The sequence below is a fragment of the Capsella rubella genome, unplaced genomic scaffold (genome assembly GCF_000375325.1).
Source record: "Capsella rubella cultivar Monte Gargano unplaced genomic scaffold, Caprub1_0 scaffold_8, whole genome shotgun sequence".
Lineage (NCBI taxonomy): Eukaryota > Viridiplantae > Streptophyta > Magnoliopsida > Brassicales > Brassicaceae > Capsella > Capsella rubella.
Genome location: NW_006238916.1, coordinates 1,466,975 through 1,479,106, shown reverse-complemented (window position 1 = coordinate 1,479,106; position 12,132 = coordinate 1,466,975). Strand labels below are relative to the sequence as shown.

At 35.5% G+C, this 12,132-nt stretch overlaps 4 protein-coding genes across 9 annotated transcripts; 2 read left to right on the top strand and 2 right to left on the bottom strand.

Annotated features, from left to right (window-relative positions):
- Positions 1–6: 6 nt before the first annotated feature.
- On the top strand, positions 7–1,666 carry LOC17874604. Of its 4 annotated transcripts, none has more exons than XM_006281308.2 (3): positions 7–102; positions 715–943; positions 1,356–1,666. In XM_006281308.2, exons 2-3 carry the CDS (start codon positions 726–728, stop codon positions 1,444–1,446), a joined length of 309 nt encoding a protein of 102 aa, XP_006281370.1. In that variant the 5' UTR covers positions 7–102; positions 715–725; the 3' UTR covers positions 1,447–1,666. The 4 variants fall into 4 exon arrangements, with proteins under 4 accessions (XP_006281370.1, XP_023643496.1, XP_023643499.1 ...); XM_023787728.1 differs by having other exon boundaries at positions 706–943; XM_023787731.1 differs by lacking the exon at positions 7–102 and adding an exon at positions 209–311 and having other exon boundaries at positions 706–943.
- A 228-nt stretch (positions 1,667–1,894) lies between these two features.
- On the top strand, positions 1,895–4,039 carry LOC17875983 (mitochondrial amidoxime-reducing component 1). The gene is made up of 8 exons (XM_006282193.2): positions 1,895–2,048; positions 2,547–2,696; positions 2,774–2,950; positions 3,040–3,128; positions 3,206–3,270; positions 3,355–3,457; positions 3,528–3,641; positions 3,743–4,039. The coding sequence occupies exons 1-8, from the start codon at positions 1,955–1,957 to the stop codon at positions 3,875–3,877; spliced, it is 927 nt and encodes a 308-aa protein (XP_006282255.1). The 5' UTR covers positions 1,895–1,954; the 3' UTR covers positions 3,878–4,039.
- A 146-nt stretch (positions 4,040–4,185) lies between these two features.
- LOC17876591 (haloacid dehalogenase-like hydrolase domain-containing protein 3) lies at positions 4,186–5,764 on the bottom strand. Of its 2 annotated transcripts, none has more exons than XM_006281378.2 (4): positions 5,600–5,764; positions 4,947–5,237; positions 4,647–4,853; positions 4,186–4,533 (listed from the first exon to the last, which is right to left on the bottom strand). In XM_006281378.2, the coding sequence occupies exons 2-4, from the start codon at positions 5,208–5,210 to the stop codon at positions 4,240–4,242; spliced, it is 765 nt and encodes a 254-aa protein (XP_006281440.1). In that variant the 5' UTR covers positions 5,211–5,237; positions 5,600–5,764; the 3' UTR covers positions 4,186–4,239. The 2 variants fall into 2 exon arrangements, with proteins under 2 accessions (XP_006281440.1, XP_023641102.1); XM_023785334.1 differs by lacking the exon at positions 5,600–5,764 and adding an exon at positions 5,347–5,581.
- Positions 5,765–6,836: 1,072 nt separating this feature from the next.
- Positions 6,837–11,023, bottom strand: LOC17877374 (DNA polymerase eta). 2 transcript variants are annotated; one of them, XM_023784499.1, is made up of 14 exons: positions 10,861–11,023; positions 10,446–10,566; positions 10,242–10,353; positions 9,976–10,146; positions 9,726–9,890; positions 9,550–9,653; positions 9,221–9,340; positions 8,861–8,984; positions 8,552–8,665; positions 8,226–8,438; positions 8,024–8,123; positions 7,791–7,921; positions 7,406–7,525; positions 6,837–7,329 (listed from the first exon to the last, which is right to left on the bottom strand). In XM_023784499.1, exons 1-14 carry the CDS (start codon positions 10,934–10,936, stop codon positions 6,985–6,987), a joined length of 2,016 nt encoding a protein of 671 aa, XP_023640267.1. In that variant the 5' UTR covers positions 10,937–11,023; the 3' UTR covers positions 6,837–6,984. The 2 variants fall into 2 exon arrangements, with proteins under 2 accessions (XP_023640267.1, XP_023640269.1); XM_023784501.1 differs by lacking the exon at positions 10,861–11,023 and having other exon boundaries at positions 10,283–10,353; positions 10,446–10,540.
- Between the last annotated feature and the right edge of the window lie 1,109 nt (positions 11,024–12,132).

Genomic DNA, 12,132 nt, shown 5'->3' with positions numbered 1-12,132 from the left:
TTTTTTTTTTTTTTTCAAGTCGTCTTCTCTCTTTATACGTCCCTTGCAATCTCTGATTGTCTCCTTCTCATTTCGACGCCGTAGATACCATTTCTTTTGTCGGTAAGTTCCTCTATCATTTTCTTCTTCTCCGTCAAGGTTCGACCTTTAATCTCATTGACGATAGAAAAAAGTTGTTGCCTTTTAGAGGTTTTTATTCAGGCACGAAACGTGTTCGATGAAATGTCTGAAAGAGTATTTTTTTGGATTGCTTTATCTCTTTACTTTCGTTCGTGATTTTGCAGTGTGGTTCTAATATTATTGTGAACTGGGTAGGCTTTCAAATTTTAAAATTTTTACCCAGATTCGTCTGGATCTAATGCAGATGTTTTTAGTTCTGTAATCAAAAATTTCTTGTCTTTAGAAGCTAATGATGCTAAGGAAACGGAACTTAGTTTTGGAGAATCGTTGCTTAGAGTGATCGCAGTGACATTAAAAACCTTAACTTTAAGGACCCTGTTCATTCTCATACTCTCGTAATTTCAGAAGCTACTCTATTTCAGCATCAAGTTTATGTACCTTTCTATGAGGCATTTAAGATTTTGTCTTTGGAGAGAATCCCTGGATTTTTGCTATTTAACTGTTTGTGTCTTTTTGTCAAATCTATCATACTACAATGTGTGATTTTGTTAAGTGATCTTGTTTCGTTGTGTTTCTTACTTAAAGCTGGTGTAGTGTCGAGGAAGATGGTTAGTGGTAGCCTGAAATGCCTTATATCTTCAGCAGTGGGTCGAGGTGTGACCGAAGTGAGAGCCAGGATTTTCGGACATATGCTTAACCCAACAGGACAGAGATCTCCTCATAAGATATTAAGGAAGAAGCTTTTTGGTGACAAGGTTGCAGAATGGTATCCATATGACATTAAGAATGAGGATCCCAATGTCTTGGCTAGAGAAGAACAAGAGTACGTGACTAAACATCTCTCTTTTTTTTTAGTTTACTTTCAGTATAAATTGCTTTGTTTATCATAGAAACCACTTGAAATCTTTGAGTTGGATTGAGCTGTAACATGTTACCACAAGCTTTAGTTCAACTGCAAATTGGGGTTTAGTGTAGAAAATCCTAAACATGAGAAAGAAACTCGATGTAGATTGTATATGTATTTAGATGGTTGTTGATTTGTGCAGCTTATGAATGTATTGCTCTTGTGTCTCTGGTATAAAATGCAGCAAAGTTTATGTGTTTTTATTTAAGAAGATTAGTTTATGGATCCTACTTTCTTTAAACTTCGCTTACACTTGGTTTATTCCACTGGTATGTTTTGCCATAATCTGTTGAGAGACATTTTAACTTGAATTTGTGTGTTGTTGTTGTAGGCGGATATCAAAGCTTGAGATGTTGAAGCGTCGTAACAAAGGACCCCCAAAGAAGGGTCATGGAAAACGTGCTTCAAAGCGTAACAAGTAGAAGTAACAACCATAGCTACAAGAGAACATTGCATTTTTAGAATCAGACTCTTCTTGTTGGATCAGATAGGACTTATAAGTTAAAAGTTTCTCCTGAAAACTGCATTGGTTTCCAATAATGTTAGTATGTTGAAACACAGTTCAAAAGCTATTTGCTTCCCTTTTGACTTTTGTTTCTCTTTTCTTACTCCTCTTCTTCAATCTACAGTTACTTTAACAAATTTTTTGATTTTAGCATATACTTATTAACTAGTGTTTGATCATTTTTTTGGGGTAAAAGTGATAGATTTGGTAAAGAGTTCTATTTTTCTTTTGGGGTTGAAAGTGATAACATTCATTGAATGAGTTGGTTGGTGTAACCTGTCTAGTAATATAGTCCACGTGTGTAAAATGCACAAACTCAAAACGACAGCATTTTGAAAACGCTGGCAAAAAATCTTGAATTGTTCTATGACCAAGGCACCCACCAAAAAAGCTAAAGAGATTCATCGTGTTAGCCACTGTTAGCAATGGAGGAAGCTCTAAAGATTCAATCTTTGGTCATTTATCCGATCAAATCTTGCCGTGGGATCGCTGTTCCTCAGGCAACCGTTACTCATACTGGTAAAATTTCAAGAACCATCTTCGTTTGATTCGTGAGAAAGAACAAAAAAGTTCATTTTTTTTAAGTAAATGGTATGAGAAAATTTGATTTTTGATCTGTTTATGTTAACTTATAAGTTATGGGTTTAGTGATGGACTGATGGTGGAAAAGGGTCTTGTTTGATTCGAGGGAAAGTGAAATTTTTTGGGACTTGGGAGAGAGAGTGAACAAAGTTTCCGGGGCAAATGCTATTAATAGGGTACAAATGGGAGTTAACACTAAGATTCTCCTTTTTGGTGTGTTGACTTGATCATTGAATTGTTCACTCTCATTGTTATGGGTTTGATAATGATACGTTTGATGATAGCATAAAGTTGCTTGATTGGGTGTTAATGATGGAACGTTTGTTGGCATGAACATTAAAATGAGTGTTAGTGATAGAATGTTTGGCTATGAAGCTGTCTTGGTGTTGATCTAATTGATAGTTCCATGGGCTGAATCTGTGTAAACTGATATAGGATTTCAATGGGACCGGTATTGGTTAGTTGTGAACTCTAAAGGAAGAGCATACACTCAAAGAGTTGAGCCAAAGCTTGCTCTTGTTGAGTCTGAGTTGCCTAATGAAGCCTTCTTGGAAGATTGGGAGCCAACAAAGGACTCATTTTTGGGTAAATTTCTGGCTAAAGTACGAAAGTTATGCCTGTATGGAGACGCGAATTTATGTTCTTGATTATTCATTTTGCAGTTGTAAATGCCCCTGGTATGAGTCCGTTAAAGATCCCGTTGACTAAGCCAAGCTCGGTGGCAGAAGGTGTGTCGATGTGGGAGTGGTCTGGATCTGCGTTTGATGAAGGAGAAGAAGCTGCACAATGGTTTTCAGATTATCTCGGGAAACAAAGCCGTTTGGTTCGGTTTAAAAAAGGTTTTGATTTTTTTTTTCTTGTGAATCTTTTCGATTGAGACAGATTTGGATGCACATAATTGATCAAGTTTGTTGAAATTTATCTACAGAAACTGAAACCAGACCTTCCCCTCCTGAGTTTGCAGCTGGTTACTCTACAACATTTGCAGATATGTTTCCGTTTTTGGTTGCATCTCAGGTGAGCCAATATCTAAAGCTCCAGTATCTGTTAATGAGGATACACTTTTGATCTTCTTTTTCCTTTGTGGTTCTTAGGCTTCTTTAGACCAACTGAACACACTTCTGCCAGAACCAGTGCCTATAAACCGTTTTAGACCCAAGTAACCTATCATTCATCCTGCGGTCTTTATGCCTTCAATGATGGTTGTTTTGTTCATGATTCATTGTTTGTTGTTTCTATGTAGCATTCTTGTTGATAATTGTGATCCTTTCGGTGAAGATCTTTGGGATGAAATCAAGATAAATGATTTAGTCTTCCAAGGAGTTAGGCTATGTAGCCGCTGCAAGGTGAATGTGATGTGAAAGTAAAGTATATTCAGAATCTCAAGTTGAGGCGTTAACCATTTTGTTCTTTCAGGTACCAACTGTGAATCAAGAAACCGGGGTTCCAGGTGCAGCAGAACCAACTGAAACTCTAATGAAATTTAGATCAGACAATGTCTTAATGCCAGACAAGAAAGCACGTGGAAAGGTTAGATATAAGCTCTTACCTGATGTTGATAGAAACTTGTTGGATTCAATATGATGTTAAACCGAGGCAATGAAACTGATATCGAATTCGATTTACAACAGGTTTTCTTTGGTAAGGAAATGGTTTGGAATTGGAACTTAACCAACACCGAAGATAAAGGCAAGAAGACAATCAAAGTTGGTGATACCATCTCTGTCATAAGGAAGATCCCTTCCAGAGCTGAAGCAGCTGCTTAAGTCATATTTATGAACTTTGCTTCTCTTTCTTCTTCTGCTGTGTTGTGTGATATGTCTAAATAAAGTAAACAGAGATACTATCTTGCTCATGTACATTCCGAACTTCTTGTTCTGAGATTCACCTTGTTTAAAGTGTAAGTTTGTTTGGTTTGACTAATTTTAGTTGGCCTTGGGTTTTCAGAGAACAATACTACAATACATTAGATTTCATACTTAAGAGATGTCTCACTTTGATTATATTTTTCCTCCGGAATGTAATCGAAGAAGCCGTTGAAACTTATTTTTCTTACTCAAATCTGGAAGAAGAGTGAGAGAACAATACTACAATACATTAGATTTCATACTTAAGAGATGTCTCATTTTTAACATTTCAGCTTATCAGACTCCAAAAGTTGTTGAACAGCTACCAAATCAGGAAGCACAATAGCTCCAGCGTCAGTCCAGTCTTTAGCAGCTTCTGTCTTAAACCTGTCAAGCAACAAAGCATGCATCCCTATACTCTTCGCCGGAACATAATCTTTGCGCATACTGTCTCCAATATGCAAAACATCTTCAGGTGCAATATTCCCCGCTCTCTCTAGCGCGAGCTTGTAAATCCTTGGATCCGGTTTCTCTATCCCTTCAATTCCAGAGAACACACCAAAATCCCATTCTGCCTGAAATGAATCAAATGGAAAATACTGAGTCAAGTTTTAGGAACCTAAGAATCACACACATTCACAATGAGTCTACACACATTCACAATGAGTCCTTAGAGACTCTCCACTACCTTGTTCAAACCTAAGGCAGGTAAAATAACTTCTTGATATCGGTATTCCGCATTGCTAACAAGTCCAATTATAAGCCCTTTACTGCGTGCCCATCTTAAAAACGGTCGAGAATCTTGAAACACAGAGTAAGGTGCAGCTGAACCAAACGTCGAATAGATTCGCCTAAAAATCTTCTCAAATGTCTCCTCATCATAATCATATCCTGCCTAATAAACCACAACATCAAAGTAAGCAACACACAATACACAATACACAATACACCAAAATAACAAAAAGAGAGATAAAAATCCAAATCCAACCTTGACAAAGGAATCTCTCACACAAGTTTTCCACCAAACAATGTTTGGCATTTTGGCATGAAAACCAAAACAAGGATAGTTCCGTGCCATATCTGTATAAGCTATCTTAAAACCTTCATGAACTCGTTTATAATCAGGACAAGGCAAACCAATGGCTTTAGCAGCCATACAATAGTAATCGCCAAGCTCTCCTTTATATGCTATGAGTGTACCAGTAACATCTACTGTTATACACCTTAACTTCGATAAAAGCGACACCGCCATTTCCAGATTCCTTTCTAAAACCCAAATCTGCACAACAACAACAACAAAAACCCAACAATTTTAACTCAAAAAGATGATCAATTTGTTAAAACAGATACAAAAGTAAGCTCCTTTTTGACAAATTTGCTTCACCTACCAAATCAAGAAGAAAAGGGATGAACTTTACAGAGTTAACTGATTCGAATTCAGGGGTTTTGCTAATAAGTGGTGATTTTTGAATAAACCACAAACAAGAAATGATGGGAGCTCAGGCAAAGTATCAATTTTGAACAGTAGAATCATATCATCAAACGTAGGGTCATTCAAAGCTAAGCTTTTTCGCAAGAAACAAAGCAAAAAGCACGAAAATTTTGGAAAACACGTGAAGGAGAGAGAGAGATTTGAAGTACCCAGAAGCTGAGAATGGAGGAGAAAATATCTCACATAGAAGAAATCGCCATTGTTAATCTTTTCTTCTTAATCTTTGGTTTTTGCTATACTTGCTTGTAAAAGCTTTGAACAAGATCACAAAGAGTAATCTTTTAGGTAATATATATACAGTAGAGAGATGCGTGTGATTTGTGATTTTGCGCACACAGATAAATTAGGCAGCTAGTAAAGAAATTTACTTTCGTGTAAAAGATGAGTTTCTTGAGAAATCGGACATTTGTTAATACACTCTTAAGGTAATTAATTGTGCTAATATTGGAGAGCAAGTTTGAGGGTATTTAGGTAATTTCACTAAGGAGAGAAAAGAAAAAACAAAACCCATTGGATTGGATATGGCATGATAGTTGCCTGCTGTATTGTCCGAACACAAAAAACGGTTTCAGGTTTTCGATTTTTGTGTCTTTTTTTACATTTTATTAAATTAATGAATTTAACTGGACTATTGTTTTTTTTTTGTTTACAAGTTTTCTTCTGGTGAATCAGATTCATATGATGAAAGTGGTGAGAAACTTGTTCTACTAGAATATGTTTTTGTTTACAAGTTTCTTGTGAATTAGATTCATATAGATGAATTGTCCAAATTCGAATAGAGATTAAAGTCCGATTAACGAAAATAAAAATGTTTTCTATGGTCAACATTGACACTTATTATGGTTGTCAAATATTAGAAAATGTGTTCTATAAGTGTAGGATGAAAATCAATTTGCTAAGGAAAAGTCATATTTTTAGGCCAAATTTAATGAATGTTGTGATTTATTTGACTATTTGATGAGAATAGCATGTTATACACTCTTTCGTTTCGTAAAAACTTGATCCAAATAAACACCATTAGGCATGGACGTTCTCGGATAATTTTTATGCTTAAAATCCGAATATTTCAGATTTCGGATCGGTTTACGAATTTTGCTAGTTCGAATATGAATATCTAGTTTACCGGATCGAAATTACTCAAATCAAATTATTGTTTCTGTTTAACGGATTTCAGTTATTACCCGAATCAAAACCAAGATTCGAATCACATTATATATAAATTCTATCGGATTTTACTGATTAACTGAAACCGGTTCAGATTGTTTCGGTATCATTTTTTGGTTTCCGATTATATGGCCAGGCCTAAGCTCCATGCTAAAAACTAGAGAAATTATTAGGTAGGATGTTTAAATATGCGCTCAACAAATTCGTTGAACATTTATTTACATAATTATTAGTTTATTAATAGCTCTAAAAATAACTTTTTTTAAATATAAGTTTGTGCTTAATAATCTAGTATTTTAAATACAAGACAATGACTGGCTACTAGTATATATATACAGTCAACAAGAGAGACAAAGGAGCTTGGATCTATCTATCTATTCAATGGTGGAAAATAATGAGCAATGCTTGAAGTAGAACCATCACCTTTGCTTTTACTGGTGTTAAGCCGCTTATTAGGGTGTAGGAAACTCCTGAGTTCTCGTTGAATCTCAGCTGGTAATTCATCGAAAACTGACTGATCGATTTCATCGATCTTGTATCCCCAATCTGTTTCTCTTCTCTCTTCTACCTCTTGGTTCACTTTATTACTATGGCTGCTGCTACTGAAGTTGGCTCTTCTACTGGTTGATGACACTGTGGAATCTTCTTGAGTCTCTTGTTTCGATAAAGGAGTTGCATTGTAATTCTTGAAAATATCGACAATTGAAGGCATTCCCTAAGATCAACCAAGCAACAGATCTTAGCATCAGTAGAAGATTTTTGTGCATTAAACAAAGCAATGAACTGCTTACTCGATTCTTTTCATTTTGGTTGTTTATCTTCCGCCCAGTTCTCTTTGTTTGTGTGCTTCTGTTTGATTCTAATTGGGTAGGAATAACCGTTACTTCACTTGATGGACAAGAGACAACATCCTGACAAGGAAAGTGCGGAAATGGTTGTCAAGGACACACCAATTAACTTATACGATAACATAAAAGAATATGTAAGCTCTCGAGTAACACTACAGGCCCTAACCAAACACCTCTTACCAGTTATAATTGCTAAAGAATATAGTCACATTTCTATTCCTTTGAAAGTTGAAACTGAGTACGTCAAATAAGCTAAATATGCTTAGTCTCTTTGCTAGATCACACTTCTAAGAAATGCTTAAAAGTAAAGAGAAATGAGAGCTGATACCTCTTTGGAGACTAAATCAATGTCTTTATCTGGGTTTTCAAAATTAGGCAAAGTATAAGTTACACCAGTGTCTTCTTCATGTATTATTGCTTGGGCTTCTGTTGATCTCTGTACTGAACAACCTTCAGTAGCTGCATCAGTTGCAGAAAAAATCACGACATTAAATTACCAGAAACAAGAGAGAATTAGAAAGTTCAAAAAAAAAATATAGAAAACTTTGGTATACGGTATACCTGAAGGAGTCATCTCTACATGATCTTGAACACAACCATCTGCTGAACGAGAAGGAGCAGTAGATTGACTTTGAAAGTATCTCATTATCGAGCTTGTTCCCTACGGTCATAAGATATCACTCCTAGCAAATCAGTGAAGAAACCAGGTAATGCTTGATAGTTAGCAGTAATTGGCAGAGAATTAGAAGTTATAAGGACTTACAGATGGTATATCAACAATTTTACTTGCAGAAACAGAAAGGCCTGTTATTCTCCATGTCTCTTGTTTATTTCCAGGTTTGCTCCCAAAAGGTCCCATGTACTCACGTAAGGCAGCTTGGAACAGATTAAAGGCATCTTCTTGGATCTTGGTTACTCCATATCTCAGGGGACATGATTTTGAAGGAAATTTCTTATGAGAATCTGAATCCCTTGACTGCATTGTTTTCAGGACATAATATGTTTTAAGTCGTAGTCTTTCGGGAAGGAAAATGATAAAATAAGTATTTTTTCAATGAAAAATTACATAAACAAGAGAAAAATAAATACTTTGAAAGCGCTAGCATGAAGGGTAAGGGTACTCGCAATCCGCTTATTCAGCTCCAAATCAGAACTGAGGCGCTCACTTAGTTCTTCGGAAAGCTGATTCAGCCAATGCTGAACCTAAAAGTATAACAGAAAACACAACAGTTATACGGAAACCTCGTTATATGATATGACCGAAGAGAAGAACGAACTACATTTTCTAGTATCTTTCTAAAAGTTTTCAATTTTATATGAACGTGCTCTTATAAACTATAAATTGAACCAGCTGATAAAAAAGGAAAAGGCATAGTCTGCTTGAGATTTTAGTCTTACAGTTGAGAGTGACTTCAAAGCACGAGGTCCGGGAAATGTCTTTCCTGAACCATGACTTTTGGGGAGAAGGCGACCTTGCACTTCTTCTCCACTGATCCCTCTTGCGATATTCCATAACCAAGTACTACAAGTCAAAGAAAAAGAAGTATGAATTAACTAGTTTAGTGGGAAGACGGAATCAGAAAACACACACAAGTCGCATTCTTAAACACATAAGCGGTTATTAGGAAAAATAATATAAATCTTAGCAGACTAGAAGGTAACAAGGTAATAATAGAAAAATGGTTTTAAAATCTCCAAAAATCTGCAATAGTCTAACAGTACATAAGAAAAATTTACTGTCTATTCCGAAGCTATTACCCAGTATTTATTCCATAATGTTCTTGCAGCTTTGTTTCAGAAAATTGCAACAAGTCCCCCACAGTATCAACTCCCAGATCAGTTTGCAAGCTAGTGCCCAGCTTTCCTCCCAGCTGTTTCCTGCAAGACTAAACTAAATAATTGTCAACAGTAACTGACGATAGTATGATGCTGGGACAGAGGTGTAAGAAGCAATGCACAATTTAAGACCATCATAAACATTTTAGAACACAGCTATAGTAATACTGAAACAAACATCATATCTTTGTCTGTTTATAAATAATGTGACATCTGCACCAAAATCAGTAAAATTGGTGAGGCTTACTTACATTTTCTTTACAGGCAAGGAACTGAGTAGTTCCTGCACAGCTGAATATGGTACAACGGTTTGCTGGGCAGGTTTATTCATCCCACTAGCAAGTTTCGCTAGCATCTGCTAGTCAAGTTACGTGTTATTACTCGCCATAAAACGATAAAACAAAAAGAGAAATAAAAAGCTACTTGCCTTGTTATGGGCTATGCCAGCAGAACAAGTAAACTCAGTCTCCTTAAGCACCTGTTTCCGGAGTTCTGCAACAATGATAATTCCACAACTTAATAACTTATCACGGCGATCAGCATCTTTCCGACATATCCAATCACGGACACTCTCCTTGAAATCATCTCCATCCTGAATCAAAGTGAAAAAGAAGTTAGATCATTATAGTTACCATGACTATACTCTTGATGGAGATTAGAAGAATCCACAACCAGACCTTTCTGCTCATTCCAAGAATATGGGATTTAAGCACTTCTTCGTCAATCAATTCCAAACTCTCCGGAGGTGCATCAGCAAGCATACTTTCTGCTGCATCAGTGAGGTCAAGATACACTTCATCAATCGAAGCCCTCTCACATTTACCGCTTTGTGCTAGAATCGATACCACCTGCAGAGACACATTTAACAAAATGACTTAAAGCAAAATATCATTGTTTTAGACTAACACAAACAGTAAAATAATAACTTTCCACTTCCATCAACCTCAGAACCCGCACTGCGATATAAATTCAAGTCAGCTTTACCACGAGCAACAGGAACTTGAACCAATTGAATTTCAGGGCAAGCAGCCTTAGCCTCATCACCTCTCATTGACCTGAAAACTCACCCGAAACACCGTTTTCGCCAACTCACCCAAAAAAAGATTGATACAGTTGTGGGAAAAAAGCATTCTTTAAACAGACTAACCGCTTTACACCACATTTACGTGCTTCATAACTAACAGCAATCAAACCACCACCTTGCCATTCATTGTACTGTACAACTGCTGTAGGAAGTCCTCGCAACTCCGGTTGCTTCCTTTGCTCCACTAATTCAGGTAACAAAGGAAGAAATTTTCACAAAACAGAAACAAAATCAAAGTTTTTGGCTTTTCTAATCCAAGTTCCAAATCCCCAAATTTGGTCATTTCCCCCAAATCCCTAAAACAAACACATCAACATCGCCAACGAGAAGAAACAAAAAACCCCTTTTTCACAGAGATTGAAAAAAAACCCATAAATTTCAATTTCGATTCGGAAGAGCTATAAAGTCCTTTGCTTTATCTCACTAAAGCGTGAAGCGAACTGTATATAACTCGAGTAAGAGAGAAAGAGAGAGAGACCTTGAACGTAGAAGCAATCCATGTCGACATGAGCGATAACCCTAACATCCGAGGTCTCTGGTCTCGCTACAGGCATGTCTCCACGAAATTGAAGCTGCTGAGTTCTAAAATCAGAGTAATCCGAGAGAGAGACAGAGAGTGAACAGATTAGGGAAAAAGCTTTTTTTTTTTTTTTTTTGGGGTCGAATAGCGCGCGAAAATAAAAATCAGGATAAAGGGAGACGATTAGTAAAATAAAAGATTTACAACATGAACCCTCAAAGAAACTAAATTTTGCAAAACAAAATCAGAATTATTCTTCAAATTATTTGTAAAAGATCTATTAGTTATTTTTGACTGATGGTATTATGGTTGGAAACTTTGCATTTTTCGAATAGTAAACTGTTACCGTTCGGTTTTGTTATTAATTAGACATTCGTTCTTATAAAAAGGGTATTTAAACATTTTAATATCTATTTGCTACTATTATCATCTAAATTTAAATTATCTAATTTTTTTCATAAATACTATCAGAATGAATTATTACTTCACAGAAAAAAATTTATTTTCTATTTTTCCTTTGTTCTTTTCTTTCTACTCTCGAATTTTTACTCTCTTATTTACTAACTTATAATTCCGCCGTGTACGCCTTTTTTTCTTTTCTTTTTAGGCTCATGCTAACTCCAACGAAGACGGCATCACACCATATTGGGTGATAATTGCTCTCCAATGGGACGGCATTTTCTTTTTAGTATTTTGTGAACAATGTTTAAGTTTTTGTTTTAGTATTTTGTGAATAGTGTTAAACTATATTTGGTGTAACACTATTCACAAAACATTATAAAAATAAACTTTCCAAGTCGCAATATTTTGCAACTTTACTATCCAAATCTAGAAAATGCAAGTTAATCCTACAAAATTAAAGTAAATACTATAACCCGTTTTCGCTACTATCATGTTCGTAAAAGTTTTAGAAATAATATATCAAATCGAAGCGCTCGTGACTAGAAGTTTAAATATATCTTTAGAATTTTCAAAAATAAATGTATGTAACCGTAAAATCGTTTAGAAAAATAAATTTATCTGGAATAATGGCTGTATTGAGAATTATTTTTTATTTAGTATAATTTTTTTTGGATATAGATAGGCAAAAATTGAGGACTCATAAGGTTTATTTACATAAAACCTTTTAAATTAATTTATTTGCTTCAAAAATTATTATTTTTATTCTATTTATGAAAACATTCGATTATCTTACTATATAAACCTCACCGGGTGTGACTTAAAAAAAAA